Source organism: Phodopus roborovskii, unplaced genomic scaffold (assembly GCF_943737965.1).
Source record: "Phodopus roborovskii unplaced genomic scaffold, PHOROB, whole genome shotgun sequence".
Lineage (NCBI taxonomy): Eukaryota > Metazoa > Chordata > Mammalia > Rodentia > Cricetidae > Phodopus > Phodopus roborovskii.
In genome coordinates this window covers 648,334-669,208 of record NW_026125489.1, presented here as the reverse complement: position 1 = coordinate 669,208, position 20,875 = coordinate 648,334, and the positions used below count along the sequence as shown (strand labels likewise).

Below are 20,875 nucleotides of genomic sequence, written 5' to 3'. Positions count from 1 at the left end.
AGCAGTGAGAATTTTACCATAGGGAGGAGGGAAAGGGAGGGTAGCAGTCCTTGAAGGTGAGCAGACAATGTCCAGGGCTCTGTGGTTGACAGTACGGCACTGTATAGTTTATGCCTCTGGAGAAAGCAGGAAGAAAGTCTCCTTGTGTTGAGGGACCGAGGCTAACCCTGGCTCTCTCATTCTTTACCTAACCGGGGTGGCTTCTGACTACAGGCAGGGCAGGAGCCCCCTTTTGGAGGATTATTTCACAGCTTTTCCCATGATGTGGGGCCCAACAGGTAGCCACCTGAAGGGAGCGGGCTGCCGCTCCATTTGGACGTTAGAGAACCGTGCCTTCTCAAGGTCCTTCCAGGTGTCTCTGGTGAGGTGGCAGCCATCCCCAATGTGTTTCCAGGTAGGCTCAAAAACTTGCTGCCACAGGAAGGCCCAGCTTCCCCGAGGCTCAGCCACGTGCTCCCAAAACAACAGCAGTCCTCCCTGGGAGGGGGGAGGGAGGGAGGAGGGAGTTGAGATCACTTATCTACTCCGTCTTGCTCTTTTTGTCTCATTCCCCCCCCCACCCCCTTTCTTTCAGCTTGTCAGATCTCTCTAAGTAAGGGCTTCTGGCCCGAGAGCTTATGGAACACAGTGCCCCTGACATTGTACGATTAGCTCCTGACCTCCTCACAGGGCACATAAGGACTTTAGGAAACTGGGCACCGGCGGCTGGTGAGAGGTCTCTATGGAACAGTGGGGAACAGGAGCGACCGAGGGTCCTTCCAGGTGTGTAGCCTTCCAGCGTGTGACACGACACACGTCTACCATGTTCATGCTCAAGAACTTTGTGATTGGGTTATAAAAAGTCACACAAGAAAGTCTCATTGTATTTTAAATTTACAGTTTTGCGCTGGGCCACTTTCAGATAAGCAGGAGCTGTGGGTTAGACGTACCTGCTAGATAGAGACGTGATTGCAGCCTCTCCCAAGACTCTGGTGTCCAGCACAACCAAGACACCCCAGGGTCCTGACTACAGCAGGGCTCCCTCAAGCTCTTTCTCCCAGTGTCCTCTTCCCAGGGAATTCATTCATTCCCATACTGAATTACCACCAGGAAGTCATACTGTCCACAGCTCTTTCTCCAGGACACATGACTTCCAGACCTACACGTCTAATGACCTGTGCGGCTTCTCTGCATGGAAAAGTTAGCAGATCCAGAGACCCAACACACCGAGAGCAGTGTTTTCCTATCCCAGCAGGTGGCCATCTCATCCACTCTCCTTTTGGTTGTGCAAGCCAGAAGCTTTGGAAATTATCATAAATTCCTTTCTTTCCACACTCAGCTCAAGCTCTCAGAGACTCTGCTCCCCCTAACACTTCGACTCAAAGCCTTCTGTTCCCTCCCTTTCTCCACTAGAACACCTTTATTCCCCCTACCTCCTCCATACCATGATACCTCTAACTCTTGTGATCTCAGTTTAAACCTCAGTCTGCAGCATCTTCCCAGATCCCCTCACCATTGTTCTAAGCAATAATGCCCTGTGTTTCCATAGCAACCCCTTTGCGCCCCACGCAGATCTCCTATTCACAAGAATAGGCCTGATGCCACTCGGGTGGCAGAGTCTGCGGTGGGAGGTTGAGCTACATCAGCTTCCCCATGTGGGGTCCTGAACTCCGGAGTTGTCATTGCTCTGTTCACCTGCCCTGGGCCCATACCCTTCCCACTCTGCTCACCGGCCTCAGGACTCTCTGGATTTCCTGCAGGACCTTTTTTGGGCTCCGTACAGAACACAGCACCAGGGTGCAGACCACCACGTCCATGGAGTTGTCAGCCAGTTGTCTCATGTCCTCTCCGTAAGCCACAATGAAACGCTCGTACTGCAGGTGCCTGTTCTCAGCCATGCTCTTTGTCAGGAACTTCTCAAAGTTGGGGTTTGGGTCCACGCAGGTGACCTTGCAGTCAGGCGGGTAGAACTGGAAGTTGGCCCCAGTGCCACAGCCCAGCTCCAGCAGGGCCACTTTCCCGGAGGTTCCCTTAAGATCTTTTATCTGGCTAAACAGTTCCCGTTTCTTGCTTTCCATCTTCTTGTTGGCCCTTTCTGTTAACATGGCCATCAAGTAGGGGAAGTAGGTTTTGCATACGGGCTGCCAGCAGCCCAGCAGAGCCAGTAGGTGCAGGGGAAGTGTCAGGATCAGTACCAGCAGTTGCAGAAATGGGACGAGGACATCCATGGTACCAGCCTCAGATGGTGTGTGTCCCCGGACACTGGCTTTTTTGCCTCTGCCCAGTCTGGCAGATATAAGTTTCCCCTCCTCCTTCGACAGGACTTTGCTCCTTGCCTCTTGCCTGGTATCTTTACTGGGTGGAGCATGAGTGTAAAATTCTCTAGTAGCATGGGTCACACAGCCCCACAGGCTCCTCAAAAGTTTTTTTTTTTTTTTTTTTTGTGGGTGAAGGACTATGGCAGTGCCTGTGTTACTGTGTTAAGGACAGATGAATATGGTTGAGTATGCTGTCTTACCTCAGAGGTGAGTAGGAGGAAGGTGGGGAGGACATGTTTCAGATCACAGCCTCATGCAGATCAAAGACTGGGGGCAGAAGTGACTTGCTCTCTTCAGGTCTGTCCAGGTTGTGCAAGCCAGAAATTCTGGTTGGATTCCCCTACCACACCTCCTGGGATTTTATACCCAGCAGCATACCTTTGCTATAAATGGTGGCCAAGTAGCATGAATGTAAGTCCCTAGAGGCATTCTGGTGAGTGACCAGGCCCCTTCTGTGAGGACCTCCAACTTTCAGACTCTGCCAATAAGACATCTAACTGCCGTAATGGCTGAACCCAGGCTCTCAAGACATAGGCAGCTGAACTTCGGATTCAAAAAACCACCAATCCCTGAACTTGAAATCCCATCAGTCCTTGGGCTCACCCCATAATCAAGATTTGAAATCCTATGGATCCCTACCTGGAAAGCTCCACTCCCAAGAAACTATGTAAACCCTGTCTTCTGCCCAGTTCTCTGCTGCTTCTTGCCGGAGCAGAGCAGATACCCTCCTGGCTTCTTCCCTCTCTCAGGTGGCTGCCAGGATACCTTTCCCTTTAGAGCTATAACCCTTTGGGGAAGCTGCACCCCAACCCCAGCAGGAGCAGAGCTGTAACTCTTCCTTCAGAGCTCTAACACTGTGCACAGTTAGGCCTGACTGGTCATGAGAAGGAGGGAGGTTCTAGCCAGGAGAAAAGCTCTGGGAAAAGCTCTGAGGCTTTGGAAACATGCCTCAGCAGGAGAGTGCTGGCCTTCTGTGCTTGAGGTCCTGCACTGAAGGAGGCCACGTAAAATAAAAACACCTTTAAATATTACATTAAAAATGTATGTATGCATATGTACATGCATGTATGTGTGTGTGTACGCACTATGGCGCAGTTGTGGAGTTCAGGTGATAGTTTGCGGGAGTTAGTTTTCTCTTTGTAGTATTCGAGTCCCAGGGATTGTCAGACTTGGCAGCAAATGCCTTTACCTGCTGATTCATCTCAACAGACTCTGATTTTACTTTTAATGTTACGAGTGTGTGTGTACATACATGTGCATGCATGTGCTTATGTGTATATGTGTGTATGTGCATGTGTGTGTGTATGTGTGTATATGTGTATATGTGTGTGTATGTGTGTGTGTGTGTGAATGTGTGTATATGTGCATATATGTGTGTATATATTTGTATATATGTGTGTGTGTGTGTGTGTGTGTGCATGTAACAAGGTTCACAAATAGAGGTCAGAGGACAACTTGTTGGGGGCCAGGTCAGTCTTTTCTTTTACCATGTGGTTCTGGGTGTCAAACCCAGGTTGTCAATTTTGGTGACAGGATCCTTTCCTGGCTGAGTCATCTCACTAGCTTGTTTTGTCTTTTTAAAGAATGTGTGATTAAATAAAATAAGATAAATTAAATCAAATAAAACTCACATGCAGTATTGGTCTGAGGATGTAGCTGAGTTGTAGAGTGTTTGCTTAGTTAGAATGCACAAAACCCTGAATTTAGCCCCAGTCCCTCTTAAATTATTTATAGTATAGCACACACATACTCAGCAGGCGGTCATAGGCCTCATATTCCCGCCCCCTAGGCCCCCTCCGTTTCCACATGTGTGAGTGATTTCTAAGCCATGACTCTTGTTTCCTGATTTGGTAAAGCCACACACTTTCCTTTCTATTGGCATGACCTTACCAGACCACGACCCACCTCTGGCTGGGGTACTGTGTTGCCTCGTGACCAGCTTCTTTATTTTCACCTTCTAGTGGATTCCCGCTATCCTTAACACAAAACCCGAGCTGCTTGCTGCTGCTCGTACAGCCATGCTTGCGATGGCCTCTGCCCACATCTCCTGCTACTGCCCCTCAATGCTCGGATGGAAACATCCCACAACTCCTCATACTCTCACTCCTTTTAGCTTTGGGGTTCAAGTAAAGTCTAGCCAAGATTATGTAGGCTAAGATCTGCAGAAGCTAAACCTCCTAGATGGAGTGGTAGGAGAGGCCCGGTCAGTCAGTGAGCACAGGTCAGGCCAGAAATCTCATAAGGCAGGGTGGAATTGGGGCAGGGACTAGGGCAGGGCTCTCGACTTGGAGGGTCAGGGAACAGTGAGCACTAGGAATGAGGCAAGGGTTAGGGCCAGGGTAAAGGTCAGGGTCTGTAAACAGCTAGAGCAAATATCATTCTTGTAGTCCAAGGCAATACTTGTACGTTTCAAAAGGGCGAGTGTTAAACTTCCCTGCATTATATTTTAAGTTTCTTCTCGTCACAAGGACACTCGCAGGGACAGTGAGGAATAGTGAGTGAAGAGCTTGGGGCTCCCAGCACTCTGTGTGTTTCTCAGTTAATTACATTTGTGTGCAGTGTGTGTCTCTTGCCTGCTGATTGTTCTAAGGTGATTGATGCTTTACTGTTCCCAGCAAAAACAATTGAAGTCGCCAGGTATGAGTTATAGCATGATGTGCCTGTGTTAGATAACCCCATTTTCTTGTTTGGCAGAGGAAAGAGAGAGAGAGAGAGAGGAGAGAGAGAGAGAGAGAGGAGAGAATGGATTGGAGTGTGTACCTATGGCCTGGAAGCCCCAAGAGACCTACAGTCCCTAACCAAACTCAGCCAAAAATTCCTCAATGCAATGACATTAGAGTTAGTATTGTACAGGGGATAGGGTACAATTCTTAACATTAGGAATGATACAGGACTTCTAGAGCTGGGTGGTTGCAGCTCATGCCTTTAATCCTAGCACTCAGGAGGCAGATGCAGGTGAGTTTGAGGCCAGCCTAATCTACAAAGTAAGATCAAGGCTGCACGGAGAAACCCTGTCTTCAGAAACAAAAACAAAAATGATACATGATTTCTTAATATAAAACTAAATGTTATTGACTTGGGTGAAAAATTAATCCACGCAATGATGCAGCGTGTTTGCTTCTTAGGTGGCTTGGCGGCAGCACACAGGGTCTGCCTGTGTCAAATGTGAGAGTGGAGATAGCTCTTCCCCCATTAGGATATGATGAAATCTGGACAAGAGAAAGTTCTGGTATGATTTGGTCAAAATCTTGAGCCTAAGCATGGACTGAGAGAAAGAGAAGGTCTATGCGAAACTCCCTCCTTTTAAAACACCCAGATGCGGAAGGGCTCCTTTGCTTGTGTGAAGCAGAGAATGGTTGTGTACAGAAGGCTGCAACTTCTAGTTCCATTTTGATGTGCTCTGTAATTGTTCCCTGGCCCAGATAAGAAAGGACACCAATAGGGGCATGATACAGACAGGGTCAAGTGGGCGGGTAATGACATACTTCCCCACGCCCTGGTCTACATAGCTAATGCCAAGCCAGTCATGGTTACATAGTAAGACCCTGTCTAAAAATTATTTTTAAACAAAAATATTTGTTTTTATTTGGTTTGAAACAAACATCAAAAGTACAGCCCAAAATGAGTAACTTCTTGCTGACATTTCTTCATTTTAAATATACCTACACCATGAAGACAGAGGACACTTAGTTCTCTATCTCCAGCGTCTGATTGGCCCTGCCTGCCACATGCAGTTTATAGGTGGAATGTGAAATCAACTGTGGCTCATGATTCTGTATGTTCTGGAATGAGAAACCACATTCCCCCTCTCAAGGCGGGTATGAACAGCATTAAAAGCAGTGGGCCACAGACTCAGAAACCAATTTACCAACATCACAAGGGTTCTTCACCCTGTCCTGTCCCTGAGCAACTCCATTCTAGTCTGGCTGCGGCTCCGAGGCAGCCACTGGCCTCATGATGTCCCTGCTGCGTTTCCCTGTCCCTCGCACCCTGGCTCTGGGGACATAGGGACATCTAAGGCTTCTTAGCCAGTGGGCTGACAGGCTGACTGAGTCCTCGGAGGCTTTTCTTTTTTTAGGGTTGTTTCTCTCTAACTCTTTAATGGCTCCTGTACTGAAGCAAGTTGCCATGTCCCTCATTTCACAGAGGTTTCCTTTGGGTATGACAAGAGCAGCTAGACTCCATAATAGTCTTCATGCTGTCTGTATATTACATCTCTAGACTAGTAGAACTAGTCTGTTACTTTGTAGCCTTTGATCTACATATCCCCCCATTTCCTCCCTCCTAATCCACAGTAGTAACCATTATTTTACAGTTTGAGGGTTGGATGTGGTATTGCATGCCTTTAATCTCAGCAGTTGGGAGGCAGAGGCAGGAGACTTTCTGTGAATTCAAGGATGGTCTGGTATACTTAGTAAGCTCCAGGTCAGCCAGGACTACAAAGAGAAACCCTGTTAAAAAAATACAATAAAAATTTTGAGGGCCCAGTGCTGGAAGTGAACTTGGGTAGCAAAGGCAGGTGGAGTTCTGTGAGTCTTAGGTCAACTTGATGTCTTTGTTAGGGTTTTTATTGCTTGTAATAATATCATAATGCAAAATACATTTGTTTCGACTTCAAAAGTCCTCAACAATGTTTAAAAGTCCCAAATTCAAAGTCTCTTCTGAGATTCTTGCACTCTCTTAACTGTAATGCCCTGTAAAAATCAAAATAAAAAAGCAGATCACATACTTCCAACATACAGTGGCACAGGACATACATTACTGTTTCAAAACAGAGGGAAGGGGGCATAGCAAGTAAGCAGTCCTGCAGCTTCTTAAAGAGCCCATCCTCAGAGAAGAGTCTAGAAAACTGCTGGAACAACCTCATTCACAGGGCTTGTGTTGATTGGCCACCCCATTTTAAACTTGCCATTTCCTGGTGGTGCTATTCACTGAAGCTAAACACAGACTGGCCAGACTTTCTGAAGAAATCTAAAGTTGTCCAGAGGGCCCTTTTAGCAGCTCTCACTCAGTCCTGGGGCTCTCTTGGCTCACCTTAAGGCGCTGCTCAAGTAGGAAGTGAATTGTAGGTTAAAGGTCTACCCTGCTTGCTAGAGCACTGAAGGCAACAGGTACAGGGTGGGGCAGAGAGACCTAAGGAGATCTGTTTTGTTATTTGACTGCAAAGCTAGCCAGAGACTTTAGTGGCCATACATGGCAAAGGATAGAGACTTCAAAATCAGTCGAGAAAAGACACAGACAAGAAATGCAGCTGCAACCCCAAAAACAAATAGCAGCGACAAAACCTGGCTTCTAGAACTGTGAGTTACATTATTTAACATGCCCCATTTCTATTGAGAAATTTAAAGAGATACAGAGAAACAGAACAGTGTAGATCCTACAGGAGACGGGGTGGAGGGATGCTTCCTTGCAGACACCCAGAAGGCAGACCTACTGGGACGATAGTATTACTTCAAAATTCTCATCTTTTTGTAAGGCAAGTAGGATGTCCTCTCTTTCTTTCCAGATTTTAGTAATTTGGCTATCTTCCTTGTTCTTATTTATTTAGTTTAGTCAGTTTAGCTATAACTTAGTTAATTTGATTGATCTTCTCAAAAAAGCTTTTTTGTTTTATTGATTTTCTGCTTTTATTATTTTCTTTATTTAATCTCGAATATTCATTTCTTCCTTTCAGAATAGACTAAACCTCTCTTATCATTTAAAAGTTTTCTTCTTAAACTAGGTGTGGTGGTGGTACATGCCCATCATCCCAACACTCAGCAGGCAGAGGCAGGAGGATTGCTCCAAGTTCAAGGCCAGCCTGGGCACAGAGTGAGGCTTTGTCACAAAATACTAAGAAGGGGGAAAAACCTCAATAAAGTTGCTGTGCATAAACATACATTGTTTATGATCTAATAAAGCTTGCCTGGAGATCAGAATGCAAAGCCAGCCACAGCTGTAGAGGACAGTCAGTGGTGGTACATACACACCTTTAATCCCAGCACTAGAGAGGCATGTAAGACAGGAGCAGGGGCTCAGAACGGGCAATTAGTCTCCAGCCATGTTGAAGACAAGATCACTCCAGCCTTGGTAGAGAGAGGCAAGAGCTCTCTGGTGTCTGGCTGCTTTGCTTTTCTGATCTTCAGCTTGAACCCCAATATCTGTCGCTGGGTTTTTATGGTTCATGTTACAATCATGTTATTGTTTTGTGATGGGAAATGTCATTCTGTAAATATGTTTCTCTTATTGGTTAATAAATAAAGCACTGTTGGCCAATAGGAAAGCAAGATAGGCAGGACTAGGAGACAAGGAGGCTTGAGGGAGAGGTAGGACCAAGAGAGCAGAACATTGGATCCTCTCTCTGGTAAGATAAGACCACTCGGAGATACTTAAATTGATAGAAATGGGTTAGTATTTAAGACAGAGCTAGCCAATAAGAAATGCTAGTAACAGGTCAACAGCTTTATATCTAATACAGTGTCTCTCTGTGTTATTTGGGGCTGATGAGGCTGTGGGACCAGGCTGGCAGGAAAACAATTTGTAACATTTTGCTTAGTACAGCCACTTAACGATAGACTCCCTAAATCTATTAAGCAAAATTCAAAAGAGTTGAAGAGACAAATGGGCAATCCAGTAAAATTTTTTTCTTTGTTGTGGAACTCACTTTGTAGATCAGGCTGGCTGGCTTCAAACTCACAGAGATCCACTTGTTTCCAGAGTGCTGGGATTAAAGGCATGCACCACTACACTTGGCCCTGGTTGGGAACTATTACATCCTATTATTTTTTTTTAATTTTGCTAAGACTGGCATCAAACTGTAGCCAGGGATAAATGTGAACTTCTGATCCTCCTGCCTTTATGGCCCTGGTTCTGGGAATGCTAGCATGTATCACAGGCTTTATATGGTGTTGGGAATCAAACCCAGGGCTTTGCCTATGTTAGAGAAGAAGCTGCCCATGTTATATTCCTACTATACATATCACTTTAAGAAAGGTTAGAGCAGGTAGGCAGAAGATCAGCTGGGAAATAGAAGACTTTAATAGAGTCATAGACACAGCTGCAGGTTGTTCTTTTCTGTACCAGGGACCACCTGGGGACATCACGCTGGGCAACAGCTGAGCCATATCCCTGGTTCTACACAGACTGTTTTCAAATAGGGAATATTCTTCAGGATAGATTGCATGTTATATCATAAAACAAGGCCCAATGATTTAAAGTGATTGGAATTACACAGAATAGGTTCTCTGATCACCTGAAATAAATAATAGAAGCAATCAAGAACAGAAGGAAAATTTGGGATGCTTTCTGTGGTGGTTTGAATGAGAATGACTCCAATGGGCTGGTAGATTGACTGCTTGGTTGCCAGGGAGTGACACCATTTGAAAGGATTAGGAGGTGTGGCCTTGTTGGAGGGAGTGAGGCATTAGAAGCCTAAGCTAGGCACAGAAGCTCTGGCTCTCTCTGCTGCCCGTGGATCCGGACTTAGAACTCTGAGCTACTTCTCCAGCACCTTATCTGCCTACGCACTGCTCCGTGCCCCACCACAATGACAGTGGACTAAACCTCTGAATTTATAAGCCAGCCCCATGGTATCTCTTCATAGAAATGAAACACTGAGTAAGACTTCTGTACTGTGCTGGATAGCTTTATGTCAACTTGACATAAACTAAAGTCCTCTTTAGGAGGGAACCTCAATTAGAAAACACCGCCATAAGACTGGGCTGTAGGCCATTTTAAAATTAGTGATTGATGGGAGAGCGTCTAGCCTATGGCAGGTGGTGTCATCCCTGAGCTGATGGTCCTGGGTTCTATAAGAAAGCAGACTGAGCAAGCCATGGGGAGCAAGCTAGCAAGCAGCTCCTTTCCATGGCCTCTGCATCAGCTCCTGCCTCCAGGATTCTGCCCTGTGTGAGTTCCTATCCTGACTTCCTTTAATGATGAACTGTGATATGGAAGTATAAGCCAAAAAACCAAACCAAAACCAAAACAAAAGAAGCAGAAACCACCCCTTTTATTCTAAGTTGCTTTTTGGTCATGGTGTTTCACTGAAGCAATAGGATATTATTTTAAGATGTGTCACATTTGTTTTTTTGCTGTGGAACATTTATTGATGCAAAGATGTGCTGCATTCTTTTATGCTATATTTGTTTAGCTCTGTGAAGCTGTGTTACCCTTTTCTGTCTATAATACCTGATTGGTCAAATAAAGAACTGAATGGCCAAAAGCTAGGCAGGAGAAAGGCAGGGCTGGTGGGCAGAGAGGATAAATAGGAATGGAAATCTGGAAAGATCAAAGATTGAGGAGCAGGAGCAGGAGCAGGGGGAGAGAACTCCAGGAGCCAGGCACCCAGCTATCAGCAAGCCATGGAGTAAGAAGGAAAGAAAGGTACATAGAAAGGTAAAAGCCCAAAGGAAAAAAAAAATCAAAAGACAAATGGGATAATTCAATTTAGGAAAAACTGCCTAGAAACAAGCCAAGCTAAAGCCAGGCATACATAAGAAAGAATAAGTCTCTGTGTATTTATTTGGGAGCTGGGTGGCGGGCCTCCAAAGAACAAAGGGTAAAAAGTCAAAACAAAACAAAACAACAAAAACTACATTTGGGCACCCAAAGTGGGGCTCTTGGGCCCCTGGGAAAACTGGAAGAAAAAAAAGATACGGCTCCTTTAAGAAATTCTGTCTTACTGCAGAGCACTTAAACAGCCTTTCCGAGTTAAATAGAACCAAAAACCAAGTAAGAAAACTCCTGCCACAGGGCAGGGCACTGGCATTCCAGAGCTGGGGGGTTTGAACGCTATTGCAGGTTGAATGCAGTTGCATCACCAATGGACCTGCAGGCTTAGGCTTGGCATTCACAGCCCAAGAAGTGGGAGGAGCCATCTGATAGAGCCTGGGGAGGAGCCAGCGGTTTAAAGTTTGCTCACCACAATTACGAAGGGGAAATAGATGAGATCTCCTGGGTAAACGGCTGGGAAGGGAAGTAGAGGGGAGGGGACCGGATATGAGAATATGAGGGAACCGGATGGTCGGGTTGGGGGAAAGATGGAGAGGGAGAGCAAGGAGAGAGACACCTTGATAGAGGGAGCCATTATGCGGCTCCTAGCAATAGTGGAGAGGGTGCCTGAACTGGCCATCCTCTTTAATCATGTTGGTGACCACCCTAATTGTCATCATAGAACATTCATCCAGTAACTGATGGAAGCAGATGCAGAGATCCACAGCCAAGCACTGGGCTGAGCTACATTCAAAGAGAGGGATGAGGGATTCTATGAGCAAGCTCCTGGTGGTGGTGGTGGTAATGGTGGTGCAGATCACCATGGGGAAACCCACAGAAACAGCTGACCCGAACTTGTGGGAGCTCATGTACACTGGAACGACAGCTGGGGAGCCTGTGTGGAACCCAACTAGGCCTTCTGCAGGTGGGTGACAGTTGTGTGGTTTGGCAGTGGGACCAGGATCTATCCCTGCTGCATGAGCTGGCTTTTTGGAGTCCATTCCCTATGGTGGGATGCCTTGCTCAGCCATAATGCATGGGGGAGGGGTTTGTCCTGCCTCAACTTGATGCTTGAGGTTTTGCTGACTTCCCATGGGAGGCCTTACCCTTTCTGAGGAATGGATGGAGGGTGGGGTGGAGGGGGAGTTGGAGGGGGAGATGTGGGAGAGGAGGGAAGGGGAACTGTGGTTAGTATGTAAAATGAATAAAAACATAAAAAACATAGTTTGTTCCCACAATAAAAAAAGACTAGAGATGCATAGTAAAGACACACTCATGTGGGAGAGGGGTGCTCTAAACCGGTTCCAGTGTGTTTAACAATGGCATAGGCATAAATAATGGGTATAGGCACTCATAAAGAAATAAATAGCTTAAAAATAGTAAATTCTTAGCCTAGTGGTGGTAGCACACGCCTTTACTCCCATTACTTGGGAGGCAGAAGCAGAGGCAGTTGGGTTTCTGTGAGTTTGAGAGCAGTCTTGTCTACAAGAACTGGTTCTAGGATAGGCTCCAAAGCTAGACAGAGAAACCTTGTCTCTCAGAAGACAAAGCAAAACAAAAAGTCTTTAAAGATAGAAGTAAAGTAATATAAGAAGAGAAAGTCACGCAACATTCAAGGCCTAACCTGAAAGCCTGCTTCCTGTGGGTTCACGTGCATGGTGATCTGCCAAGACAGGGAGGCAATTAATAATGCTACCCAGCTGCAACACCTGTGAACCATGACAATGACCATCGTGGCAAGAGAGTCCTGTAGATGCAGTGAGCAGCACTCAGATGGTGGCCTCTGTACTGGGCATAGCGCCCACTCAGCAGGAGGGAAATCTTCCTTGGTACTAGAAACCTAGCCAGTTTCCCCATAGAGATTGTGAAACTTAGAAAAGGATTTACCACCATTACTAGGTCAGCGTGTCTCCTTTCTACATCCTAAATCTTTTCCTTATACTAGAGTATAAGGACATATACTCTTGACGAGTTATCAATCCTCATCAAAAAGTTCCTCTCTATGGCAAATGGAGACCACCACAAAAGCCCACAGCTGGACACTGTGCGGAGATCAACAGATGGTGGTGAGTGCAGGCCCCAAAGATATATGTACAGCACAGTTCCTCCATCTGTGGCCTAGGAGGCATGGTGGAAGAGGCCCAGAAAGATGATCAAAGCCAGAATATCAGCAAGTCTGTTGTGAAAAGTCTGTCTTAGAAATGGCTGCACAAACAAGACACAAGCAATGGTAATACTGGTGGACTTGGAAAGCAGGAAAGTTTGAGGAACCATCCCCATACAAAGAACTGAAGGCAATAGTAACTGCTCGAGAGGGAGAGTTAGCTCCTCAAAGAGCTGGACTCAGCAGGTTGTACTTATGTATTTGTGCATATACACATACATATATGAAACACTAATGAAGAGAAAGGCACTATCAGTATGATGGAGACATGGAAGGGGTTGGGAAGAGGGTGCCTGGAGGGGCTGGAGGGAGAAAAGGGAAGGGGAAGTGATGAATTAATATTTTAATTAAAAGTGAATAAAAATTTTAAGAAAAATTACTTTATGTGTGTGAATGTTTTGCCTGTATGTATGTCTGTGCCACTTCTGGCTGTGGAGGCCAGAAGAGGACATTGGATCCTCTGGACCTGGAGTTATGAACGGTTGTGAGTGCTGTATGGGTGCTGGGAATTGAACCCAGGTCCCCTGGAAGATCAGCCAGAACTCTTACCTGCTGAGTCATCTCTCTGGCCTCACACCCCAAATCATAATGATTCTTTTCATATAAAATTTCCAGAATATATAAATCTCCAGAGAGACACCAGGGTTAGTAGTTGACACTCAAGGCATGGGGAGGGAGAGTAAAGGGGAGGGGCTGCTATGCTTAAACATTTTCCTTTTGGCATCATGAAAAACTTCCAAAATTGGTTAGTGGTGATGGTTATATCACCCTGTGAATCTCCTAAAAGCCACTGAATTGAGCATGTCAAAGGAGTGGACTTTTTGGCCTTATATTACACTTCAATAAAACAGTAAAAAAAAAAAAAAATAAAAAAGTAAGAGTCTTTTTGCTGTTTCCATCAAGAAAGCCACAGGAGCAGCAGTTTTTACTCTGGTTTTTCCCAGGAGACCCTTGGCAACATCTCCAGTTTGGTGGGAAGGTTGCTACTGACATCTAGTGGATACAGGACACATTCTAAAAATGCGTGGAACAACCCTCTGGCTCCAAAAGTTAATGGCGCTGAGGCTGAGAAATTCTGCCTTTAGCAGAGCATAGGGCACATCTGGTGCCTCCCATAGTCACCGAGGAGCTTTGCTGCAGGGACACCCACTCTGCAGAGGGCAGTTGTTAGAAAATTCACTGTTAACAATTTTCTTTCTAGAACTGTCCTTGGGAGAAATTTCTGTTCTCTTTATCTCATGGAACTGTTAACTCTGGAATGGACTAGGCTGTCCTTCTGGAGTTGGCCATTAAACAATTTTGAGAAAAACTTGGGGCCCGCCCATACAGAGGGCATAGGTCTTAAGCTGGATTTTTTAGTTTTCTGCTGACTTCATTTTATATCACTGCTTTTAAAAAGAAAATTCGTTTCCTGCTTTAAATGTTTGTCACAGTGCTGCGTTTTATCCAGTCTGATAAGCAACATATGTTGTACATCTGGACTGAGTCGGTAAATATAAATAGTGAGAATCACAGAGAGCTGTGGGATGGAGGTGGAGGGGTCTGGCAGAGCTCAGGATGATGAGACAGGGCAGTGAGGACCGTGCCTGGGGTCAATAACCTCTCTAGAGGCTGCCTTCTCTCCAGCTCCAGGAGCCTGGCTGCTGGCTGGCTGCAAGGCAGGTGTGAGGGAGTAAGTGAGTGTCTAGTGGCCTGCAGGACGACGGTCTGCTGATGCTGGAAGGATCTGGGTGTTCAGAGAAATGTGGGCATAGACCTAGTCAGGAAGGAGAGAGCTAGAGACTTGGCCTCTGGATTTCAAGCCTCAGTTCCATCTATACTGGCCACATAACTTTGTAGTCACTTGGCTCTTAGCGTTCCTTTCATTAAAACAAGGCAGTCATAAACACCTTTGAGGCCCAACACACCAGAGCGGATGTGAGGACAAAACCGGATATTACTCAAATGCTGTGTTCATTGTTGAACAGCAAACTCCCCCCCCCCGACTTTTTAAGTGCTGAGGGACAAAAATAATTATGAAGTTACTGGGGTGCTGTGTGGAGATGCCCTCATTAATAGGTAATTACTGCTTCGGAGTCCTTGGGGCTATGGAACTGGGGAGCAGGCCTGAAGGAGACAGGAAACTGAGGGTGACCTTAGGGAATTAATTAAAACTTAACAGCTTTCAGGAGAAAGTATTTGTTAATCATTAAGTTGCATCTGGATGGATGCAAGTTAGGAGTAAATATGATCTGGGGTGGAGTGGGGGATGGAGAGGCTGGTATTGGCCAAAGTTCTCTCTGGAGCTTTCTCTTATTGCCTGTAAGAGCTTCCCTTACTGTTTTTCATTAAAAAACAAACAACAAACATACAAACCTTAGCCCAGGAGAGGCAAGAAGGGACCCAAGGCCAATGGCTGTGTGTGTGTGTGTGTGTGTGTGTGTGTGGTGTTTATGATCTCTTGGGAAAAGTCTAGGACAATAGTACAACATTAGATTCTGGAAGCCATCTTAAGGATGGTTTCAGTTTTTATTTTATTTTATTTTATTTATTTTTAAAGCTTTATTTATTTATTATTTACACAGTGTTCTGTCTACATGTATGCCTGCAGGCCAGAGGCCAGAAGAGGGCACCAGATCTCATTACAGATGGTTGCGCACCACCATGTGGTTACTGGGAATTGAACTCAAATCCTCTGGAAGAGCAGTCAATGCTGTTAGCCTCTGAGCCATCTCTCCAGCCCTGGTTTCAGTTTTTGAATCATGTTTGCTGAAGTATGAAATTACTCAAAGTAAAACTGGCGCCATTAGGTATAAAATTGAAATTACTCAAAGTAAAACTGGCGCCATTAGGTATAAAATTGACAAGCACATAGTCATGCAACCATAATCAATACATAGTCTCCCCAGTTCCTCGTGGCCCTTTGCACTGAACCCTCCCCATATCTGTTAAAGTCATTGATCTGCTTTTTTTCAAAAGGGTCACATTCTGTCACTAGATGATCTCTCATAAGAAAATGTGGATGCATATAAAATAACTGCAAGGCAAGTTGTAGATATGAGATACTTTAAAAACTTCCTTAGTATGCCAATGCAATGAAGCCTTCTTTGAATTTTATATATGCCTCAATGGCAATATATAAACCATGTTGTAAAGGAATACACACACACACACACACACACACACACACACACACACACACACACAAAGTCCTCTAGAACAGGGTTCTCAACATTTGGGTTTAAACCTCTCCGGCAACCTCTGCCTCCAAAAGTATTTACATTATGGTTAATAACAGTGTAAAAATTATAGTTATGAAGTAGCAATGACATAATTTTGTGGTTGGGGGTTACCACAACATGAGGAACTGTATTAAAGGGCCATAGCATTAGGAAGGTTGAGAACCACTGTTGTAGAATAATCAAAAGAAGGACATCTTATAAGACTTTTGTAAGTTGAAGCAGCTTACTCATAAAGTTGTCTTAAGACAGATGCAAAATAGATACTTGAGGGGTTGGAGAGATGGCTCAGTGGTTAAGAGCACTGACTGCTCTTCTAGAAGACCCGGGTTCATTTCCCAGCACCCACATGGCAGCTAACAACTGTCTGTAACTCCAAGGTCTGACACATTCACACAGACATACATGCAGGCAAAACACCAATGCACATAAAAAAATTAGTGTAGGTAGAGTGACTTGTCCTAAAACTGACCTTAAACTAAATCTTGGTCACTTCATAGAGTATATGAGACAAAAAAGATGGTCTTTGGTGTTAATATCAAGGCAAGCTGATTGCTAGGTCTGGCTCATAGAAAACTTTAAATACTGGAACTGAATTCTATAAATAATGGGTCTGAATTCTACAGAACTTCTCTAAGGGACCAACTCAGCTACAAGGTCGAGACACAGGATTATGCAACCAGAACTGCCTTAAAATCCACCCACTCTTGCTACAGAAAGAATAAGGAAATTCCAGGCCATGATTATGTGTGCAGTTACATACCCCTGTTTTCTCGAAAGTGACACTAATTGTTTTCAGGCACCAACCATATCTTCATCAGCATCTTAGACAAAACTCTACCGCGCCAGGGATGAGCTGTGGCTGACATGTTCATTTCCAACCTCTGTGGTGTCGGCTAATAGCTTCTGGTCCCTTCTGTTTTAATATTGCTCATCAGTCCCCTTTCCGTGACTTCTGCCATGTCTCTCCACCAGTGCATGTCTCAGACACTGCCTCACTTGCCTACAGGGTATGTGTGGGAAAACCATCACACTTGAGGTGAGAATGACTGTCCTGTGAGTGAGCAAACATTCCTAAACACCTGGGGCCTTGTCCTGTGTTTCCGCATATCTTGTCCTTTGCTCTTTGGCACTCAGGGAATCCTTGCCTTGGGGACATCAGGGATGTGCTGCCTAACTGGTTGTAGAGCAATCATTCTAGCTGGAGCTAAAGTACTCTAAGAAGAGACCCGTGTCCCTCCTTTAGGCCATCAGACCATTAAAACAATGGTTCCCCCAAAATTGACATTATCCCCCTGGGATCTGATAAAAGATAGAAAAAGCAGGGGTCTGGGGCCTGGCAGAGGGGACATTTGTCTGCCAGATTTTTTTAGCGCAATTCTGACACTTGTTAGGCCACCTTGCGAGAGAGGCTGGAGCTGAGACGATGACAATGGAAGGACCACACTGTGACCTGTTGTGCAAACCTCTTTTTGTGGAAATATTTCATGTACTATTTTCACTACTGTATGTTCAATGTATCACCTATATATTGAACATTTATTATATATATGAGAGGTGTATATATATGTATATATGAGAGATGTGTATATATGTGTGTGTGTGTATACATATGCATTTGAACTTTTATTTGAAATGTGGAAAAAAATAATAAAAAAATCCAAACACCATTTTGAGTTCACCTATGTGTGTTTTCTCTCTTTTTCATATTCTTTCTACATGATTTGAAAATGTGCTGAACACAGTACAACCTTTTGTTCCTAGAATGTCAACCTTAACCCAGACTCTTAGAAAAAGTATTGCCATACTAAAAATCAGGTAACTACTCCAAATTAAGATTCATTGAAGTTTAAAAGCCCTGTTTTGCCCCATGAGTTAAGTTATGAAAAATATTAGATGTGATAGAATAATCTTCGGTTCTTTTAGCCATTGATTACCAGTGGCCACGTCAGAGGAGCAGCAGGTGACAATTGAAGTTCAATGTGTCAGCCCACCAGAAGGAAGATGGGTGAATCTCATTTAGGCAAGCCATGGGACTACAGACCCCTGAATGTCTTTTGCTTCTGCCATTCCTTTAGATGTTTGCTGCTGCCATCTTTCTCTGGTACCTAGCACGGTGTGAGTGGATGTGGAGAGACTCCCACTGTCTGTAATGTAGTATGTTTATCTCATGGAACCATTCCATTCTACTGGGCATCTTAATCTGTAGATCACCAAGAAGATGACATTCCCCTAAGTTGTACTGTCTCATTGGTAATAATAATGTTAGCTTATATAGAGTTTTGGCGAATAAAAATAAATACAAGGATACATTTCACAGCTAAGGCTTATGAGTTCCCTTAAGGAGCTGCTTTCAATCATAGCTCAGGTTAATGATTAAGGAAGACAATTGAATCCCCAGGAGCCAGGCTGAAAAGATGCAGTCACAGGTTTCGGCATGCACGGTCAGCTGAAACAAAGCTTCAAAATAACTTCAGGTTAGATCAGATGCCTTGCTAACGGTTTTAAGGCAATTAATCCCAGAAAACAATCTAAAGCTCACAAGGGCACATAGCTGAGCTGTCTGATTCATTAGGCTAGGGTTGAAAATACAAAATAGCCTGATTGCCGCCAACTGTACCCATTCCTGACGTCAATTTTTTGATATGAGGAACTATTGATGGATGGGTATGCACCCTAAAGATTCAAAATTCAGCTGACTGTTTTATATGTATAAACGTTTACGTTTGTGACTACTTTAAAATTCCTTTTAAGATTACCTCTCAAAATAGTTAATGAAGTGATTGATTCTTTCTTTGTAACCATAATTTGTAGTCTGCCAACAAGTTGGCTGAGAAAAAGTGCTCTTTGCTTGCTCATAATCGATTAACCTGTGCCAAATTACTTAGATCTCTCTCTCTCTCTCTCTCTCTCTCTCTCTCTCTCGTGTGTGTGTGTGTGTGTGTGTGTGTGTGTGTGTACATCCGTGGGAGCCAGAAAAGGGCATTAGGTTCCTGGGGGCTGACATAACAGGTGGTTGAAAGCTGCTGGCATGGGTGCTGGGAACTGAACTTGGGTCCTCTGACAGAGTAAGTGCTTTTATCCACTGAGACATCTCTCCAATTCTAAACATATTAAAAGGCTCTTCACGGCACACAAATTTACTCCAAACATTTGGAAGGTAGAGATATGCAGATCCCTGTGAATTTAAGGCCCATGTAGTCTACATATTGAATACTAGGCCATTAAAAAAAATAAAGTTTATAAATGGAAAGTTCTTTCTATTTTTATTTTTAATTATGTGGGGGTATGCTTATGTGAGCTCAGATACCCTTAGAGGCCAGAAATGGGCATTGGTTATGCTGGACTAATGATGTCAAAATGTAGCATTGTAAATATTAAGCTGATCACTATGACATCACAGGGAGCATTGTGTGGTCACATTATGACAAGATCATGAAACATAGTGATGACATTGGAGCCCTGTGAGGGCGCAATTCGGCAATGGGATGGGAAGAATGCTAAGGACTAATTCTGAGGGTGGGAAAGGCTTCTGCAGCCCTTGGGGCAATGGCTGGCAATCCCACCCAGATGAACTCTCCAAAGGGTCAGAGCACCAGGTTTCTGAGCCCTGCTCTCTTTGTGCTTATTCTGTACACACCATCCATCTCCACACGTGGTTTCCCCTTTGTGCTTGGCTGTGAGGAGGAGGACCCTCCAGACGCAGGCCCAACTAAGGGAGCTTGGTGTTAGGGACAATGAGGAGGAAGCCACCTCCCCGCTGCTTCTCCTTCTTTCCCATCTCCCTCCACTTCGTCCCTCTGTTGAGAATTAGCTCTTCAGGGGATTGAACTGCTGTGATGTGCTCCAGGGAGGGGCCCTCTGAGGGCTGCGGGGATCCATCTTCAGGTAAAAGCTCCTCAGGTCTTTGTGGTCTAGCTCTGTGTTCCTGTCTCCTGCCCTAGCCTATTCCCCCTCACTTTCTGCCTCAGGGTGGACATACTTTTCCTCTACCAGATTTTTTGTCTTCTGTCTGCTCACACACTTTTCTGTCCACATCCTCAACCCCCTTCATGAAGGAACCTGATTTTGTTCCCAGCTTTTTTGCTCCTAGCTCCTGCCTGTGTAAGAGGAACAATCTTTTCTGTTTTTTCTTCCTCTTCCTGAGTTGTGGTTTCTGGGTGGGAGTCAGCAGCAGCCAGAGTTCTCAGCATCTTCCTCAGCATCTTCTTCAACACTTTCTTCAACATCCACGTCAGAATCCTCAGAATCTTCCCAAGAATACTCCTCATTAAACTCAACATCCTCCTCTGCATCTTCTTCAGCATCCCCCTCAGCATCCTCCTCAGCATCTTCCTCAGAATCCTCCTCAGAATCTTCATCAACATCCTACTTAGCATCCTCTTCAGAATCCTCCTCAGCAACCTCCTCAGAATCCTCCTCAGCATCTTCCCCAGCAACCTCTTCAACATCCTCCTCAGCATTTTCCTCAGAATCCTCCTCAGCATCTTCCTCAGAATCCTCTTCAACATCCTCCTCAACATCCACCTCAAAATCCTCCTCAGCATCTTCCTCTGTGTCACTTCAGAATCCTCCTCAGCATCCTCTTCAGGATCCTTCTCAGTATCCTCCACAGTGAGCAGGGCTGCTCTCACAGAGGAATCTTCATCCTTGCTGCTGAAGGTTTTGTTTCTCGCTGGTTATCCCTATCTGGCTCCCTTTTTCTCTAATCTGGCTTAGGGGAA

The 20,875-nt window shown here is 44.9% G+C and overlaps 1 protein-coding gene across 1 annotated transcript; it reads right to left on the bottom strand.

Moving 5' to 3' along the window:
- Positions 1-225: 225 nt before the first annotated feature.
- Tmt1b (thiol methyltransferase 1B) lies at positions 226-2,237 on the bottom strand. Its single transcript, XM_051176012.1, has 2 exons — positions 1,710-2,237; positions 226-477 (listed from the first exon to the last, which is right to left on the bottom strand). Exons 1-2 carry the CDS (start codon positions 2,205-2,207, stop codon positions 241-243), a joined length of 735 nt encoding a protein of 244 aa, XP_051031969.1. The 5' UTR covers positions 2,208-2,237; the 3' UTR covers positions 226-240.
- Positions 2,238-20,875: the final 18,638 nt, after the last annotated feature.

What these genes read in the sequence shown, in the direction of transcription:
- Tmt1b (XM_051176012.1), bottom strand. Translation starts at nt 2,207, where the DNA reads ATGGATGTCCTCGTCCCATTTCTGCAACTGCTGGTACTGATCCTGACA. An exon ending in TCCAGAGAGTCCTGAGGCCG is followed by an intron (nt 478 to 1,709) that starts GTGAGCAGAGTG and finishes CCCCCCTCCCAG; the next exon opens with GGAGGACTGCTGTTGTTTTG.